Raw genomic sequence first — 21047 nt, 5'->3', positions numbered from 1 at the left:
CTGGTTGGTGGTAATTGATTTTTTCACCGTTTAAATCTTGCTGCAATCAAATGCTCTGGTGTCACAGTTCTTGCTCACCTTGCACTCAACTGTTACACCGATGTTCAGTACTTGAAGAGACGTCCCAGTCATGTGACATACCAAACATTCTATTCAATGTTATGACATAAGAACTACCTCCATAACAGCAGACATCTCTAACTTAGTTACTTACGGGAGTAAATTTGAATGTGATGTCTCCCATTGTTTGCTTTTTGTTAATTTACAACATGTCCAAAGTAAATTTATGAAGAGCAGTCACAAACCCAGTAGTGAACCTTGATATAAAAAAACTTCTTTATATTTGAATGCAGTGTCAATTTGAACACACAAATCAGAACTTGAATCTAGTTTTCTTTCCCTGTTCCTAAACTGTTTCCCACAGAATTTAGTGTTTCTTGAAATACAAAGCTGGGAATCTCAAAAAGTATAACTTAGTTGGTGACAGTATTGTCGTAAATAATTCTCCAAATTCTTTAGTGGATGTGTGGTTGTTCTGTGGTATGGAAATAATACAATCTGCCTTCTTTATTCAGGAATAATAGATAATCTCTAATCTGATTTGGTTACTGGCTTCTTAAATAAAAAGTTACTCTGCTTGATATAACAGTAAATGTAGAATAGTGTCACAGAAATTTTATAATACGAGGATAGTTTATAAAGTTCGCAGAATCCTCACCACATTTCAGCACTAGTGCTATGAGATCCCCACATAATAATAGGTCATCCTTTACGAATAACCATGTGACATGCCAATTCTCTGCATACAGATCTGTGGGGCAGACATCACTGTTGTTTGTTGTCGTTGTTTTTCCGATGTGATGATTTGTGAAGACAGGAAATTCGAGATTTGAGTACTAATTAAGTACTTCATAAAGAAAAGTATGAAAGTGAAGGGAATTCATACCAGTTTTCAGAACATGCTGGGGGGGACTCTGCTCCTGCTCTAATCTGATTTGGTTACTGGTTACTGTTGACAAGTCGACAAATGAGTTTTAAATTTGATAGGGACAGTGTAAATGATGAGCCACATAGTTGTCAACAAAGATGTGCCATTAACCCAGAAACTATTGCAAAAGTGCATAAAATAGTCATGGAGAATCTCTTACTTATAGTGGGAGGAATTACTGAGACTGTAAGGATGTCATCTGAATGGGAATATCACATTTTAACAGTGGAATTGGATATTAAAAATTTATCTGCTTGATGGATGCCACAACTTAATGCTGGATTAGAAACATTTCATAATGGAAATGTCCAAACGATGTATGATCCACTCTCAGAACAACCCGCAACAGTTTTTGATTCCGTTTGTGACCACAGATGAAACTTGGGTCCACTAATATACCACAGATATCAAAGAAGCAAAGCACTATGGTTGGCTGGAAAGGTCATGGCATCAATTTTCTGGGATGAGAGAAGGATTCTACTGCCGTTGGCCAAACAGTTACGGGACAGAACTACACTAACCTCCTGGACTAACTACAGTAAAATATATGTGAAAAAAGGCCAGGTTTGGCAAGAAAGGAAGTCATCTCTCATCAAGACAGTGCACCCCATCGCTATGGCAAAAATACATAAACTCAGATAGGAATTGTTGCTACACCAACCTTCTTGATCTGATGTGGCTAATCAGACTACTGTCTCTTCCTCAAGCTCAAAATTTTCCTTGGTGGATGGCGATTATCTTTAAATAAAGAACTGAAAACCAAAGTTGACAGGTATTTTGCAGCCCTGGAGGAATCCAATTTTTGTGATGGGATCAAGGGTTTGGAACACTGCTGGACCAAGTACATTGTCTACAGGGAGACTACATTGAAAACTATAGTAGGTCCATTGAGGTTAATGCTTTCTTTTGATTCCATTCTGAGAACTTTTCAAACTGCACTTGTATTAGTTCATGTTTGTGGGACAGTAATTTCTTCACTCTCTCTTACAAAATGTACATAATACTTCCATCATTATTTTAGCACTATAATTTATTTTTTAGCAGACAAGACATATGCACACATGAAAAACAGCATATAACAATTCATGTTCTAGAAGAAATTGAAATTTTATCATTGTAAAAATCAGTCAGGTACACTTACAGACAGACAGAAGGTATCAAGATAATTTTACTGGTATTCTGCTTATGGCAAATCAAAAGCAAAGTAAAAATTCTATTTGTAGTTTCCGCACTGACAGAAACACTGATCAGCCAGAACATTATGACCATCAACCTGCTATCGATATAAACCTGTGCAGGTGACAGCAGCGTCACCTGGTGAGGAATGTCTAAAAGCCAGACACATGCATGGTGCATGAAGTATTAGTGAGTGTGCTGCCTCTGCGTAGAATGAAGAAGGCACACGATCTGTCTGAATTTGATTGAGGGCAGATTGTGATGGCCTGGCATGAGCATTATGGAAACTGCATGACTTGTCCGGTGTTTGAGGAGTGCTGTGATGAGTGTCATTAACATTTGATGAAACCAAGGCGAAACCACATCCAGGCATTATGGAGTTGGGCAGCCACTCCTTATTACAGATGGCTGATGTCATAGGCTGAGCAGATTGATAAAACAGGACAGGCAGTGAACTGGCGGAACTAACATCAGACTTTAATCCTGTGGAACGCATGCAACACGCAAAGACAACCAAGGAGTATCATGCACTGCTTGCAAACCACGTACACCCCTTCATGAACAATTGTGTTTCCCGACAGCAGTGGCATTTTTCAACAAGATAATGACCATCTCGCAAGGCCAGGAGTGCGATGGAGTGATTCGAGGAACACAGTGGTGAGTTACAACTGCTGTGCTGGCCCCACCCACAACTTGCCAGATCTGCCCAATCGAAAACATCTGGTATGTGATTAAATGTGACGTCACAGCTCATCGGTCCCCTCCCTGGAATTTACAGAAATTAGATGGACTTGTTTGTGCAGATGTGGCGCTAACTCCCTCCAGCAACCTACCTAGGCCTCATTGCTTCCAAGTCGTGATGCGATGCTGCTGTTATCTGTGCCAAAGGTGGACATACCAGCTATTATGCAGATGGTCTTAATGTTTTCGCTGATTAGTATATATTGACAGTATATTAAGTGACATTTTTAAATTTCCCACTTTGGTATACCATCCCTTTTTAACCCCCTAACATAAAACCCTGAGTCATCACATTTTTATTATTTTGACAGAAACTTAAAATCCCGAGTATACTCGGGAAACTTAAGGACAGACCTACGGGGAAATAAAACTCTTACTTCTGTCTGTTTCAGCACTGATAGTTCAATGTTTGGTCACTAGAGAGCATGTGACCCTACATTTGTAGCCTGGCTGTCTTAATTCGGTTGATGTTGTTGCCATTAGCTATCGTCTTTACTGTGTGCATTTTTGGATACTGGACAACAAAACACACACTTTGTCTCTCTCTCCTGTGTTGTTTAGGCAGTGCTTAAAAAAAAAAAAGGAGAATGTGATGTTACTTCATTAGACATTAAAAGTTATGACAGTTTGTCAGTTGAGTGACACGTGATGCCAGTGGTATGGGGTAAATACATTCTGTGTGCTCCAGCCATTTCCTCCAAGATTTATGTTCATATCTAACTGTGGTGGAATGTGTGGTTAGACGTCATAGTTACACAGAAACTAAAAAAAAAAGACGACGACTTGAAGTGTCTAGATATATTAGTCAAAGTCCAGTGCAAGAATATACTCATTTTATTATTGGTGATCATGAAAACTTTGTAACTAATTATTCTGAGCTTTAACAGGTGTCTTTATACACTGAAGAGCCAAAGAAACTGGTCCATCTGCCTAATATCGGGTAGGGACCCACATGAGCATGCAGAAGTGCTGCAACAGGACATTGCATGGACTCTTCTAATGCCTGAAGCAGTGCTGGAGAGAACTGACACCATGAATCCTGCAGGGCTGTCCAACAATCATGAAGAGTATGAGGGTATTGGAGATCTCTTCTGAACAGCACATTGCGAGGCATCTCAGATATACTCAATAATGTTCATGTCTGGGGAGTTTGGTGGCCAATGGAAGTGTTTAAAATCAGAAGAGCATTCCTAGAGCCACTGTGTAGCAATTCTGAACGTGTGAGGTGCCGCATTGTACTGTTGAAATTGTCCAAATCTCTCAGAATGCATAATGGACGTGAATGGATGCACTTGATCAGACAGGATGCTTACAAACTTGTCACGTGTCAGACTTACATCTAGATGTATCAGGGTTCCCATATCACTCAAACGGCACAGGCCCAAACCATTAACGGGACCTCCAACATCTTGAATAGTCCCCTGTTGACATGCAGGGTCCATGGATTCATGAGGTTGTCTCCATACCCATACACATCCATCCTCTCACTGCAATTTGAAACGAAACTTATTGGTCTAGGCAACATGTTTCCAGTCATCAACAGTTGGTGTTGATGGGCCCAGGTGAGGTGTAAAGCTTTGTGATGTGCAGTCATCAATGGTACGAGAGTGGGCCTTTGGCTCTGAAAGCCCATATCGATGATGTTTCGTTGATTGCTTCACACACTGACACTTGTTGATGGCCCAGCACTGAAATCTGCAGCAATTTGTGGAAGGGTTGCACTTTTATCGAATGGTTCAAATGGCTCTGAGCACTATAGGACTTAACTTCTGAGGTCAGAGAGTGAAGGAGAATGTGATGTTACTTCATTAGACATTAAAAGTTATGACAGTTTGTCAGTTGAGTGACAAGTGATGCCAGTGGTATGGGGTAAATACATTCTGTGTGCTCCAGCCATTTCCTCCAAGATTTATGTTCATATGAACCTGCGACCGTAGCTGTCATGCGGTTCCAGACTGTAGCACCTAGAACCGCTCGGCCACCCTGGCCGGTGCACTTTTATCACATTGAACGATACTCTTCAGTCGTCGTTGGTCCCGTTCTTGCAGGATCTTTTTTTGGCCGCAGCGATGTCAGAGACTTGATGTTTCACTGGATTCCTGATATTCACGGTACTCTCGTAAAAAGGTTGTATGGGAAAATCCCCACTTCATCGCTACCTCGGAGATGCAGCGACTATAGCACCACATTCAAATTCACTCAAATCTTGATAACCCACCATTGTACTACAGCATTAACTGATCTAACAACTGTGCCAGACACTTGTCTTACATAGGTTTTGTCGACTGCAGCGCTGTATTCTGCGTGTTTACATAATTTTCTTTGCACTTCGGTGTATGTAATGTCATTCATGATAGGATTTTTTCATTAATAAAAAAAAAAAATTATTTTTGGAACATAATTTGCAAATTTTTTCCGGAAACAGCGATCGTGTGATACCTAACTCACTTTATTTGTTCATGAGACCCAGAAAATATTAGATGCAGGCTCCCAGGTAGATGCCATTTTCCTTGACTTCCAGAAGACGTTCGATACAGTTCCACTCTGTCGCCTGATAAACAAAATAAGAGCCTACGGAATATCAGACCAGCTCTGTGGCTGGATTGAAGAGTTTTTAGCAAACAGAACACAGCATGTTGTTCTCAATGGAAAGACGTCTACAGACGTTAAAGTAATCTCTGGCGTGCCACAGGGGAGTGTTATGGGACCATTGCTTTTCACAATATATATAAATGACCTAGTAGATAGTGTCAGAAGTTCCATGCGGCTTTTCGCGGATGATGCTGTAGTATACAGAGAAGTTGCAGCATTAGAAAATTGCAGCGAAATGCAGGAAGATCTGCAGCGGATAGGCACTTGGTGCAGGGAGTGGCAACTGACCCTTAACATAAACAAATGTAATGTATCGCGAATATATAGAAAGAAGGGAAGTGGAATGATCATATAAAATTAATTGTTGGTAAGGCAGGTGCCAGGTTGATATTTATTGGGAGAGTCCTTAGAAAATGTAGTCCATCAACAAAGGAGGTGGCTTACAAAACACTTGTTCGACCTATACTTGAGTATTGCTAATCAGTGTCGGATCGTTACCAGGTCGGGTTGACGGAGGAGATAAAGAAGATTCAAGGAAGAGCGGCGTGTTTCGTCACAGGGTTATTTGGTAAGCGTGATTGAATTATCGAGATGTTTAGCAAACTCAAGTGGCAGACTCTGCAAGAGAGGCGCTCTGCATCGCGGTGTAGCTTGCTGTCCAAGTTTCCAAGTTTTGAGAGGGCGTGTTTCTGGATGAGGTATCGAATATATTGCTTCCCCCTACTTATACCACCAGAGGAGGTCACGAATGTAAAATTAGAGAGATTCGAGCGCACACGGAGGCTTTCCGACAGTTGTTCTTCCCGCGAACCATACGCTACTGGAGCAGGAAAGGAAGGTAATGACAGTGGCATGTAAAGTACCCTCCGCCACACACCGTTAGGTGGCTTGCGGAGTATAAGTGTAGATGTAGGTAGAAAAATTATTATATTAAGGGGTTCATAATTATGTTCTTGTTTATTTTTATTAGTTCCTTTTTTTTGTGGTGGTGGTGGTGGTTAAACAAAAATGAACAGAGGCACACGGTATTAATGTGCTGCCATTTTTATAGACTTAGCACCATTTTCTAGTTATCTTTCTGCTAATGTGCATTCACACTTTTGTGTTTTTTTCATACAACTATACACTAGATAATGGCTTAAAAAACCAGAACTAGTTATGTTATGAAGAAAATGTTTAAGTAACACCTTAATGCCCAGAGATGAAACCATAAACATGTAGATTTTCCGTGGTTTTTCTCAACAACCTTAGCTGAATATGAAAGGTATGAGGACTATTCAGAAAGTAGGGAACGTTTCCGCCTGATGCCACTAGGCGCGCACCGATCGCATACATTTTGGTATGTGCATGCTCAGCAGCATCCATCTGTGACAGCGGGGACATCTCTGCACATCTGGTTTTTTCAATAATCGAATTTGAAATGTGCACTGCAATCAAAAATCCTGCCAGTTGTAAGGTGATACTGTTTTTCTTGGCAAAAAACTTAAAACCCCTAGAAATTCATTGTGAACTGTGCGAAGTATATGGAAACAATGTAATGAGTGAATGTTCTGTCCAGAAATGGTGCATTCGGTTTAAAAATGGGTGAACCAACGTTCATGATGAAGAGTGGACGCCCGAGCATTGTGACAGACGATCTTGTCGCTAAAGTTGATGAAACTGCAGTGTCCCATTGTGTCTTCTCTAAAACTTAAGAGCCACACTCCTTGGACTATCAGTGTGAACTTACTTGAATGCCGGATACAGGCTCAGTTTCCCCGCAGCTCTGGCGTCTTCTGCTTGCATCAAACTCTTCTCCGAAGATTCTATATTTTGAAGACGGTGAAAATTCATCTACTGTTCCAAAATCCTATTATCTAGTCCAAATAAAGACTCTCTCAAAATTCAGTTGCTGTTAACATATTCTATATTCAAAATTCAATACACCATTTCACTGCCACATTAAACAGTAAGCCCACACTTTCTTAGGGCATTAACACATGACTAAATTCAATAACATTTTTTCTCAACGATACAACACTAATATATATGCCAGTCTGCTCGAGACCAAGTAAGTATTAATAATTCCCCCCCCCCCCCCCCCCCCCCCCCCCTCCACAACATACAACAATCACCAATGTTTTTCGTGCATGGAATTCTGGGCCAGAAGTTTTTCTTTTCTCTTTGCTGCAACTGAGCGCGTCACTTGTTGGCCCGATTTTGCTCTTCTTTCGCAGTTAGCCTGCACAAATAACGTTCTGTGGCAGTGTGTATCTATTATGCTACAACCCACTACAAAATAACGCGTGTTCAAAGCGGCTGGAACACAAGTGACTTCAGACTTTTGTAAAATTCTGGGAGCACTACAAAACAATTCATGAAAACCGTTGCTCCACAATAACGGAACTTTTGCAATCTTTTACCCAAGTTTCACGGACTTTTTTTGTTTGAAATTGTTACTCAAAAGCTAGGCTACCAAAAAATTTTGTGTTCAATGGGTGCCCAAAATGTTTACAGAGCGCCGTAAGGAACAGCGAATGGGGGCAATGTTGACATTTCTGGAGGCTACCACAAACATGGTGATTCATTACGGTTGTAACCGTCAACGAGACTTGGGTGAAACACGTCAATTGCGAGACAAAATTACAGTCTATGAAGTGGGGGCACACAAGGTTCCCCCAAATACCAAGAAAATGTTTGCAAACCTTGTCAGCAAGGAAATTGATGGCGACATTGTTTTAGGATAGGCAAGGTGTACTTCTTATTGATTTTCTTGAATGTGGAGCAACCATAAATTCTGTCAAACTTTGCACAGCCTTAGAAGAGTAGTTCAAAATTTTGCTTTTGTGTGACAATGTCCGACCACACTAAGGAACTCCTTAATCCATTCAAATGGGAAATTTTCCCTCATCTGCCCTACAGCCCGATCTTGCACCAAGCGACTTCCACTTGTTTCTCCAAGAACTGGCTTGCAACGCAGTGCTTTGATGACGACACGGAACTCCAGTCGGGTGTGACTAAGTGGCTGAAATCTGAGGTGGCAGAATTTTATGACGAAGGCCTTTCAAAGCTTGTCCACCGCTAGGATAAGTGCCTCAATGTGTTTCTTTTACTTAGTTTTTTTTAATGCCAAAATGTTTCCTACTTTCTGAATAGACCTCGTAGTTACTCAGAAAGGGACAAGACTGATTTACATTCCCACTACTGTCCATTCTGCAGTTGCATGTAATCTAGTATCCTGTTGTCAACAGCACTCTATACTTAGTCTGCCTTTCCAGCTAGTTCAGTAATTTTGATAAAAGAAATGAATGTGATACTTACCTGTTAGCTGCCTTATACAACAAATTGAGAAATTTATGAATTCAGGGAAGTTACACTTGTGTAATTTCTACAATGTGAAATGACAGTTTTATTTTTAATCATTGGTTGGTTACAATAGTTTGATGTACAAAATGACTAGCACTGAAAATGATCACAGGTTCAATATTACACCACCACAGTATCCCTTCCAACTTTCACACAACCGTTTGCCACCATCACCGTTCTCGTGTTTGATGCTTCGTATTCACTGTAGTTTTGATCTCCACTTTTTTGGCCCGAGCTTGCGCAATCGAGACCGATACATGTGAGACATAACTGTGTACAGCCCTATGACATAAAAGAAAGTTAGCACTGTTTTTGTATATACACACAGAAACATAGAAAAGTTATAACATGAAATTCTAGTTATTAACACAAAGCTAAATAAAAGTAACCTTTTCTTCTGCATCAAAGAAAGTATATTATATTCAATTATTATTTAACATTTTTGCGATAGGATCTGAATTACCCAAGGTTATATACCAGACCAAAGCCATTTTCTTCAATATATCTGCTAGGGCACGTGTTATGGAATTGTGCACAACCTTTAAGACCCCTTTCAGAAGAATGACTTATTTTTTGGAAGAAACTCAACAGGTTGGTTTACAAATTCACAGTGGATTTAACAACATATTTGAATTGATTAATAAGTTGTTTGCTTTACCTTATATGTGTGAACAGTCCAAGCACATGACCTTTCACCTGTTGCTCTTGGTGCATCTTTCGGTTTCCAATGTTTATCAGTGCAAGTGCAACTCTCTCTTGAAATTCAGTTAAGAGTACATTTTTGTCAATTACTTGCTTTTAGGTAGCATGAGCATTGACAATTGCTGTATTTGTAAGCAGCTCAAATGCAATCTTGCAGTATCAGTTCACTTTGCTTTGTAAAGAAGAGACATACGATAGTATCTGATACAACATGTCTATGAAGGATTTTATACAATTATATTCTAATATTGTGGTTGCTCCTTTTCTCGAGATGGTTGCTAGCACATCTTTTGTGGTCAGAGACATGACATCTCTCTTGCCCTTCCATTTGCCTATGACAACATTTGTGTTACTCTGAATGCATAATATTTCATTTTTCTTGACCTTTCCTTTAACTATAGTCATTGGACTGTAATGTCTGTGTTATTCCTCAATATACCAATAAGGTGGGCTGAATGTATGTTTGTTCAACTTATGGGCTAAGGTGACAATTGTATAGTAATTGTCAATGTACAGTGTGTACGGCATTGAACAATGGATCCATCACTACACTGGAGGACATGTCATGACCTGCAGGGGAATCTCCTTTCCAGCATACTTCACATGCCAGGTACAGCCTCCATGAACACACGGTTTGAGTAGCTTGAGACTGTATTTATGATGTATCCCCAGAATATAATGGTGAAACCCCAGCCTTCCCCTAAATGACACCATAGTTATATCAATGCACATTTTCTAACCAGAACAATACCCACCCTGAAATTTGCTGATCGGCGGATCAGCTAATGGTGAAATTTTTATACTGTTTGCTGTTGTTTGTATAGAAATGTCCGAAAAATATTGGATACTCAAAAGCTTTACTTACTTCATTTTTGCACAGTATATTCTTTGACCAATATTTCTGGATGATTAGTAGTAGTCTTGTAAGGGACTCTAAGCTCCCATGCTGCCAGTTATTTATTCCCAATCGTTCACATATGCAATCTATTTCATTGCGCCAAGTATTCCTGGGTCTCCCCCTTGGTCTTTTGCCATATGACTTCTCCCTGAATATTCTTAACACAATTTGGTCTTCTTTAATCCTCATCAAATGTCCAGCCCATTGCAGTCTTCTAGCATTTATTATGTTTACTGCCGTTGGTAGTAAACATAATGGTTTACTACCGTTTATGACAGCTCGTGGATTTCTATGTTGCCTTTTTTCCAGCATTGTGGTTCATTGTTATAATATGGACCAAAGATTTTTCTGTAAACTTTATTCTCAGACACTTGTGAAATGGTGGTGGTGTGTTTTCGCTGGGCTCCTCCATGTTTCTGCTCCACATATTAGAACTAGTCTGATGATTGTATTACATAACTTTATTTTAGTATTACTAGTCAACAGTTTGGACTCTAAGAGATTTTATATTCCATAATAGGCTTGGTTAGCATTTTGAAGTCTTTTATTTCTACCTGCCTCTGATCGTGTTCATATATCATTGATCCCAGAAATTTGAACTGTTCAACAGGCTCGAATTTGTGCTCACCAACTATTAGATGTGATTGGTTATCCCATTGATCCCTACATCTTTGAACTATCATGTGTTTTGTCATCATTTACTTTCAGGCCAAGTCTTGATGGTTCTGTTGCAAGCTCCACAAATAATTGCCTAATCTCTATTTTACTGTTTCCAATGAGCACTATGTCATCTGCATATGCTAACATATTAATTTTGCTTTCCTGGAGGATCCCACCAGGTATCAGTTTGAGTTTCCTCACAACTTTTTCTAAAGCTATATTGATGAGGGGGGGGGGGGGGGACACAGAGCATCTCCTTGTCTTAACCCAGTTTTATTTTTAAAATGGCCACACTTTAATCCATTTAGTAAAACCCTTCTTGTATTTTTATCCATGCATACTTTGCAGAGATTTATTTCTTGAGTAGGTTTAAAAAAAAAATCTTGGTGACAATCGTTTTCAAAACTTTGTTTTTTGATCATCATCATTTAAGACTGATTATGCCTTTCAGCGTTCAGTCTGGAGCATAGCCCCCCTTATACAGTTCCTCCATGATCCCCTATTCAGTGCCAACATTGGTGCCTCTTCTGATGTTAAACCTATTACTTCAAAATCATTCTTAACCGAATCCAGGTACCTTCTCCTCGGTCTGCCCCGACTCCTCTTACCCTCTACTGCTGAATCCATGAGTCTCTTGGGTAACCTTGCTTCTCCCATCCATGTAACATGACCCCACCATCTAAGCCTGTTCGCCCTGACTGCTACATCTATAGAGTTCATTCCCAGTTTTTCTTCGATTTCCTCATTGTGGACACCCTCCTGCCATTGTTCCCATCTACTAGTACCTGCAACCATCCTAGCTACTTTCATATCCGTAACCGCAACCTTGTTGATAAGGTAACCTGAATCCACCCAGCTTTCGCTCCCATACAACAAAGTTGGTCGAAAGATTGAACGGTGCACAGATAACTTAGTCTTGGTACTGACTTCCTTCTTGCAGAAGAGAGTAGATCGTAGCTGAGCGCTCACTGCATTAGCTTTGCTACACCTCGCTTCCAGTTCCTTCACTATGTTGCCATCCTGTGAGAATATGCATCCCAAGTACTTGAAACCGTCCACCTGTTCTAATTTAGTTCCTCCTATTTGGCACTCAATCCGTTTATATTTCTTTCCCACTGATATTACTTTCATTTTGGAGATGCTAATCTTCATACCATAGTCCTTACATTTCTGATCTAGCTCTGAAATATTACTTTGCAAACTTTCAGTCGAATCTGCCATCACAACTGAGTCATCCGCATATGCAAGACTGCTTATTTTGTGTTCACATATCTTAATCTCACCCAGCCAGTCTATTGTTTTCAACATATGATCCATAAATAATATGAACAACAGTGGAGACAGGTTGCAGCCTTGTCTTACCCCTGAAACTACTCTGAACCATGAACTCAATTTACCGTCAACTCTAACTGCTGCCTGACTATCCATGTAAAGACCTTTAATTGCTTGCAAAAGTTTGCCTCCTATTCCATAATCTTGTAGAACAGACAATAACTTCCTCCTAGGAACCCGGTCATATGCCTTTTCTAGATCTATAAAGCATAGATACAATTCCCTGTTCCACTCATAACACTTCTCCATTATTTGCCGTAAGCTAAAGATCTGGTCCTGACAGTCTCTAAGAGGCCTAAACCCACACTGATTTTCATCCAACTGGTCCTCAACTAATACTCGCACTTTCCTTTCAACAATACCTGAGAAGATTTTACCCACAATGCTGATTAAAGAGATACCTCTGTAGTTGTTACAATCTTTTCTGTTTCCATGTTTAAAGATTGGTGCGATTACTGCTTTTGTCCAGTCTGATGGAACCTGTCCCGACTCCCAGGCCATTTCAATTATCCTGTGTAGCCATTTAAGATCTGTTCATCCACCCCAGCCACTTTATTGCACTGCAATCTATTGACCATTTTTTCCACTTCCTCAAATGTGATCCTATTTCCATCATCATTCCAATCCCATTCTACCTCGAAATCTGAAACATTACTGATCGCATTTTCACCTACATTGAGCAACTCTTCAAAATATTCCCTCCATCTGCCCAAGGCATCCACAGGATTCACCAGCAGTTTTCCTGACCTGTCCAAAATACTTGTCATTTCCTTCTTACCTCCCTTTCGAAGACTGCTAATTACACTCCAGAATGGTTTTCCAGCAGCTTGACCCATAGTCTCCAACCTGTTTCCAAAGTCTTCCCACGATTTCTTCTTGGATGCTGTAATTATCTGTTTGGCTTTGTTTCTTTCTTCAACATAACTTTCTCTGTCTACCTGGGTTCTGGTATGTAGCCATTTTTGATACGCCTTCTTTTTCCTTTTACAGGCTGCCTTGACTGTATCATTCCACCAAGCTGTTTGTTTCATCCTACTTTTACACACTACTGTTGCAAGACATTCTTTAGCCACTTCTAGTACTGTGTCCCTGTACCTTATCCATTCCTTTTCCAATGACTGTAATTGACTACACTCAACAACTGGTACCTTTCTGAGATCGCTGTTATGTACTTGTGCCTGATTTCCTTATCCTGAAGTTTCTCCACTCTTATCCTCCTACATATGGACCTGACCTCCTGCACTTTCAGCCTCACAATCCCAATTTCACTGCAGATTAAATAATGATCAGTGTCATCAAAGAATCCCCTGAATACACGTGTGTCCCTCACAGCCTTCCTGAATTCCTGATCTGTTATTATATAGTCAATGACAGATCTGGTTCCCCTGCCTTCCCAAGTATACCGGTGAATGTTCTTATGTTTAAAAAAGTAGTTTGTGATTACTAACCCCATACTGGGACCAAGGGTAAAAATCCAGTTCATTGCATCTTCCTGTCAGTTTTGTCTTCACATGGTCAGCAATGCTCTCATTACAGGTTCTGGTAAAAACTTTCATGTTTACAGTTGCATCATGCCAAGGAACTTTGGATATGTCTCTTTGAAGCACAGTTGCTGAGGAATAATTTTCACCGTACATAGCTTGTCTGGCACATACCTCCCATATTTTGTTGCCCATGTGACTACTCCATGAATCAGTAAGTAACAAAAAATCATGTTCTTTGATGTACAGTTTCATTACAGGTCTTTCACTGATTTTTCTTTCTTTGAGCAGGTGCAACCATATTTCTGTGTTCCAGTTCCTAACATTCAATTTCTTTAGCAGCCCTCAATCCAAATTCGTTTCCAACTTCCTGCATACATGAGAACATGTACGGCAGCAACTCATTGCAGAATGTCGCAGTATATTGTGCTGTACACAAATGTGTAATTTTCGCCAAATTTCTCTTTCGCATGAAAACTAATTTGATCACAGAAACTTCTGAGACCGGTATATGTTGATGCATAATTACAACTCATCTGATTGGTATTAATAACAAATTTTGGACTGCAATTGCCCATTATCAATACTATTTCTTTTCTGAACCATTTTGCTGCTTCTAGTGTTAAGACATCATTTGCACTAATGAATTTAATCACTTTCTCTGAAGCACTCTGTTTCATTTTCAAATTCTTAGCCCACTTCCCATTTGCAAAGAATGAAAAGTTTTCAGATAAATACGAAATGGCAATAGTAATCACACATTGTTGCAGTCAGTGTATGTACTGTCACATCCAGGGACCCTTAAATTTTTTTGTGTCAATTTGAGATAGCTTGTTGAATTTAGTACCACCTCGTTTTACGTCTTGTTTTCTTTTCTGCATAAATGGGAGTAAATGTATTGTTGGATACTTTTCAGTGAGTAATTGGGATGGGCTTTGGCAAAGGCAACTGCTTTTACTTTTGTTAATCTCCTCATAAATAAACAACATAAAGTGTAAGACATTCACAATAGTTATTCTCATTTCATTATCAAATTCCTCCAATCTTTCATCATCGCTTTTGCTGGCTGATAAATTTGCATTCTCGCACGTTTTAAAAGCCGCAAATGCAAGAGGAAAACACATAAACGAGAAACAAAAAAAAGAGCTGAGTAACTAAATCGATCAATGATCTTGAGCCCATTGGAGTGGTTAAATGTAGACTCAAATTCCCAAGGGTAATTTTAGAATAATTATAGTTTTAATAATGCAGAATAAGAATGAAAGAAAACAAGGGATTAGAAATAAAAGAAAAGTCAAGCAAAATGAGGACCAGACACAACGACTGCAATAAGATGGAAAGAGAAGAAATAGCATTTGAATCAAGTAAATCAATAAAAATAATGATGGATGTAATTTTGCTAAACATCTAAAAGGATTGGAACCTATCACCTCCAGCATAACCATCTTTTACACTAACCACTAGACTACAGTAAATGAGGGACAAGCAGCATGACTGATTGCATGATCAGATACCTGGGACCATAACCGATACCACAATATACCAGGGTGGTCGCAAAAAGTAAGTTCCATCACTGGGTATCCTTGTGTGACATGGCCAGTGCCATGGTCAAGGGAAACACACATCTGGGATATGTCAACAAATACAGGATGCTTTGGTAGACTTTCTGCACATTTAGTAACCTATATAGAAATGTGCATAAAATCTCCAACCATTACCCCTGACAGCAAGTAAGCCCATATATGGTAGTAGAAATAAAGAAATCTTATCTCCCCCCCCCATAACTCTGCATTACGAACATCCTGGGCTCATTATAGTTACAGCAAAACCATTTGTTGAATTCATACAAATAGTATGTACAATAATCCATATTCAAAGAAAATGTGTTCTTGTTAGTGTATTTAAACGAACAAGATCAAGACTTACAAGGTTTTCTTTGTCCAACTATAATGTGGCTACTTGTTGATAAATTGTCTGGTGGCTTCTGTCTTGAATTATTTGTCCAACATATGTTTGATGATTTTTCTGGTGTTTCCCCAGCATGAACGACTGGGATTGTCAAAGCTTCACCCTCTATTGCTGGAGGGTGAACTTGAGTTGAGCTTGCAACCACATATTATATTTACCTGTTGTGCCAATAATCCAAGGGCTTTTCCATGATCACTACCACTGCAGTTCTCTCCTTGCTAGCTGCAACAGTCATTCGCTGCAGCATGGGAATCCATGATCTGTTCACCTCAAAGCTTTTTTTCCCCCCTTCCTTTCTTTTTGAAGCTATTGTCAAGTTTACGTATTAATATAGCTTCCCTGAATGTGTGGGTGTGAGAGTTCTCTTCTACAGTAAGAACTTCTGTGTCAGCAAATTTTACTATGTAGTCGGTCTCTCACAGCAATGGCACTTATGTTTGGTGATCCTGGTGTTTACTGGCTGTCCACTCACTCCAACATAGACTTTTGCACATGTGCAGGGTATGTGGGATTTTTCCGATGTTGCAAGTGGGTCCTTTACTGCCTTTGCTAATCTTAACTACTCTTTGATCTTCTTGTTGGTATATAAATAGTCTTTACATTGTATTTGGACAATATACGGCTGATTCTGCCTGTCACTCTGGGAATGTATGGCAGAAAAACTCTATGCAGCATTTCTTTTTCTGATGTTGCACTTCACCGAGTATTTGGCTCTTTGACACTTCTTATGTACCCACTGCTCCTGAGAACGCTATATAGGTGTTGCATCTCACGTCTGAGGTGCTGTGGCTCACAGGTTTTTGTTTGTGTTATAAGCAAATCGATCATGCCACATGCATGAAGGAGTCGGGACATTTCACTGAGAAGCTGAAGAAGCTAAAACTTGAAACAAATGACATCCTGGTTAGCTTTGTTGTTGTTGTTGTTCCTTTGTTTACCAAAGTGCCACTCAATGATTCTCTGGAATATAGCAGTTCCATTTTCCAGCAATACATCACCAAGCTCTTTCACGAGTGTCTCACCACAAGCTATTTCATGTGGAATGGAAACATCTACGATCAACTGGAAAGGATTGCCATGGGTAGTCCACTTAGCTCAGTGGTGGCCAACTTGCTCATGGAACATTTCGAAACACAGGTGTCAGACAAGGCACCTTGTAAACATAAGGTGTGGTACAGATGCAGCAATAATACCTTCGTTTTGTGGAGCCATGGTGAGGAACAGCTTGATGACTTCCTAAGACACCGAAACAATTTCCATGCCTACATCAAATTTACCATGGAGGTAGAAAAGGACCAATGGCTACACTTCTAGATACGCTGGTCATGAGGGCTGGTGAAAATCTGGGACACAACATGTATTAAAAACCGAGACACGGACTGATACTTGCAGAAATTGTCAAACCACCAGTTGAGCCAGAAAAGAGGCATGATTAATACTATCTTAATGCAAGCAACACATATATGTGAGCTGCAGCATCTCAGACACAAGATGTAACACCTAGAAAGTGTTCTGGGAACAATGGGCACTCTCCCAGTAACATAAGAAGTGTCACAGACTCAAACACTCAGCGGAGTGATACATCACAAAAAGAAATGTTGGTTACGGTCTTTCTACCTTACATTCCGAGAGTGACAGACAGAATCTGCTGTGTATTATGCAAATATGACATAAGGACTATTTATAAACCTACAAAGCAGAGCACCAAATGTCTCAGATTGGTAAAGGAAAAAATGGGTCCACTTGCAATATCGGGAATATCGTGCCCATGTGGAAAAGCCTATGTTGGAATGACTGGATGATCAATCAACACCAGGATCACCAAACATAGGTGCCACTGCTGGTTGGGGCAGGTGGAGAAATCAGCCAAGACAGAGCACATGCTGTGAGACTGACCACCTAGTAAAATTCCTCGACACAGAAGTTATTGCTGTAGAAAAGAGCTATCACACCCAACTGTTCGTGGAAGCTATATGAATACACAAACATGACAACAGCTTCCACAAGAAAGAAGAAAGCCTCAAAATGAACAGATTCTGGATTCCCACCCTGCAGCGATTGACTGTTGCAGCTAGCAAGGATAGAACTGCAGTGGTAATGACCACAGAAAATCCTCTTGTATGTTGGCACACACCTCAATCAAGCAGGTGAAACATCAGCAAACTTCAGCCAAAGAACCCGAGACATACGCCAACAGGCAATTTGCCAACAAGGAAGTGTAATTGACAGTCAATTGAAGAAGCAGAATTTAGCGATTAAACAATAATCACAGTGGCGTGCACAAACAATTATGATCTCACTGCTCCCTTGCATATTCAATTTCTTGCATGAAGTCTCTTGAAGCAGTTGCATACATATGAAAAACTATTGTTTGTCTGTGTGCATGTTTCCTGATAAGCAAAATAGCCATAACTTAACACTGAAATTAAATCAAGCAATGGAAAGTTCGGTACAGGATAACATCAAAATGAAAAGGAGAGACTGCTGAAGAGTGTTGAGTCACAGTCAGTCACAACGAGAAAGGCTGCTAAACATCTAAGCTTTCGGAAGGAGAACGTTTTGTCTGAAACTTTAAATGTTTAGCTTTTTTGTGAAGGTGTCAGAGATGGTAGATTCATTGACAAGAGCTTGTTTCATTCAGGGCCTAAGTAATGATAGAATTCAAACAATAGTGTGAAGTCGCAGAGATGCAAGAGCAAAGTGCTGCGTATTATCAATGAAAGAGCAGGGGCTGACCCCAAGGGTAAAGTTTAACCGCAGAAGGGAGATGGTAATGGGCTCGAAACAATAAGCCAGAGCGCAGAGTACAGGTAATGACTGGTAAAGAGTTCACTAACTTTTGTTACAGATGTGACAAACAGGGTCACACCAAAGCAGAGAGAAACCAATGGAGGTTTACAGGAATGGAGATGTCCACAATGCAACCTACCGGGCAATTGTGGCATCCCATGCATAAGAGCAAAAGACGTAGCGTGCTTCAGGCGTAAGTGCCAGAGTCATTATGCTAAGGATTGTTACAAAAGGACCTGGCACGCCTGGAGAAAAGGCAGGGTGCCAGTTTTAGGAGCATGACATGCTCCTAAAATAGCGTGAACACCTCTAACTAGGTGGTCTGTTACTGAAAAATCATACATAAAATACTTGAAAATGGCCTAAGGCCGAAATTTTACAATTGTACAGGAAATAAAGAGAATGGCAGCTGAAGGCTTCAAGCAATTATTCAAAAAATTCATAACAGCTGCGGACCCTATCGCAATGAAAATTAGAGAGATTAAATATACCGGGAATACAGCTACAGGAATCAATGCAGGTAAGTTAAGATTATGAATCCTATGTAATAGGATACAAGTGAGAATTCAGGAGGCCCACAGAATAGCAAGAGAATCAACAGCGAAACATAAGAAAGCTAGCATGGAACAGTATGATAGGAAACAAAATGTAACAGAATTCAAGGCAGAGGATAAAGTGTTTAACCTCGTCTTAGCAATTCATCGTGGTGTATCTGGAAAACTAGATTCACCATGGCGAGAGCTATATGAAGTAGTAAAGGTTGATACTCTGAACATAGTCATAAAGATTAAAAGAAACAAAGGTACAAGCAAACACACTGAAATAATTCTTTTAAATTTCTGCTATGGCACTCTAGCAGAAAATTGTTCAGCTCTTCATAGTGATAGCAACAACAAATCTGTGTCAGAATATGCACCAAATGACTTTAAAGGACACAGTTTCCAACTTCTTCAGGGTTTTACTATGAATGATAACGAACTACAAGTAGAGATACACCATTCCTTGGATATTTGTTACCTGGATTCCATAACAAAGATTTCAAAAGGCAGATAGATAAGGTAAAGTAGTGGTACAAAGTTGCAGAGACACACTAGTAGTTTCCTTTGTAACAATAACATTACAGTAGTCAGCAGTATTTGCCCCAATCGAGGAAGAATTCAAGTAGATGATCAACGCCATTATGAATGCACAAAAGGGCATACTACAGCCTCACATTATCAACTCTGTCCAAATTGTAAAATATTTAAGTTTAATACATGGTGAGCTAAAAGATGTTAAGTTTCTTGTTCCTTTAGCTGAATCCTCAGGTTAAGAGTAATTGACTCTGATGTTTTCATTTCTGGTAGTGTATTAGCATATGTATCAACATCCCACTGATAGATAACAATTTTAACTTGTATAGAGTACTTCCACTGGAAATCAAAGGGTAGTATGTGTTCATATAGCCAGAAAAAGAATTGTTGCTGATAGGTGAGTCCAAAAGGCGTAGGTAAAATAAGCTTTTATAATAAATGCAAAGGGTGCGGAACAAGAGTATTCATACAAACAGATAGTGATCCACAATAACATAACAAAAAAAGGATACCACACCAGAAATAAATTTAGAATTTAATTGTGTTGTCAATGAAGAAAAGAAAAAACAGGTCAGTGTTAGATTTACCTTTACAACATTAGTAATACAATTGGACAATTTAAAAATCACAGGCAAACAACTGGGCCAACATACAGGAGGATGGTTTGAAATACTCCACAAATGTTACATATTATTCAGTCACTACATATGTAATAGTGACATTAAGCATCCTAGTTACAGTAACATGTTGTAAGGGATATTTTGGGGTCACTGACTGTTGTGGAAAGATTTGCGTAAGGAACACTATTGTGAACCAGTATTCCGAAATCAGTTTGGCTCGGAGACAGCTTACTGGAGAGACTGAAGATGTAGTGATTTATGAAAGGTATGCAAAGAACCAAGATGAGTCAGTATCATTCAGAAACAGATGTTAAGATGAAAACAACTGAAGTAAATGTGTCCAAGCAAAACAAGTGTGAATTATGAAATGTCAACGATTAATTACTAAGGTCTTAATGTATATTATCAGTGTGTTAATGTCAATGTACTGATGTAAAATAATTCAACCAACATATGTAAAAGCTGCCGTGTATTTTATCAAAGGTGAATAAAGACTCATAATTTATATTATTCTAAATAGTAATGCTAATTCTGCTGGCGGGAACGGTGTCTGAATTTCATTGTTAGAACAAATAACAATGAAGGCAACATTAAGGTATTTAGGTGTGGCAAGAGGAGCCACAGACCCAGAAATGGGCTGGTCGACACCAGGCCGGTGGGCAGCTGCATTTGAGAATGAGC

At 39.6% G+C, this 21047-nt stretch overlaps 1 protein-coding gene across 6 annotated transcripts in view; it reads right to left on the bottom strand.

The window, feature by feature from the left end:
* Nucleotides 1–8858: 8858 nt before the first annotated feature.
* LOC124621895 (very-long-chain (3R)-3-hydroxyacyl-CoA dehydratase) overlaps nt 8859–21047 on the bottom strand; it is a 182654-nt gene continuing 170465 nt past the window's right edge. For all 6 annotated transcript variants that reach the window (XM_047147370.1, XM_047147377.1, XM_047147371.1 and 3 more), the window contains one exon: nt 8859–9124. In XM_047147370.1, the coding sequence (XP_047003326.1) occupies nt 9042–9124 (83 nt within the window). In that variant the 3' untranslated portion in view covers nt 8859–9041. The remainder of the gene's footprint in view (nt 9125–21047) is intronic.

The sequence above is a fragment of the Schistocerca americana genome, chromosome 7 (assembly GCF_021461395.2).
Source record: "Schistocerca americana isolate TAMUIC-IGC-003095 chromosome 7, iqSchAmer2.1, whole genome shotgun sequence".
In the NCBI taxonomy this organism is placed as follows: domain Eukaryota; kingdom Metazoa; phylum Arthropoda; class Insecta; order Orthoptera; family Acrididae; genus Schistocerca; species Schistocerca americana.
This window is presented reverse-complemented; position numbering and strand designations above follow the sequence as displayed.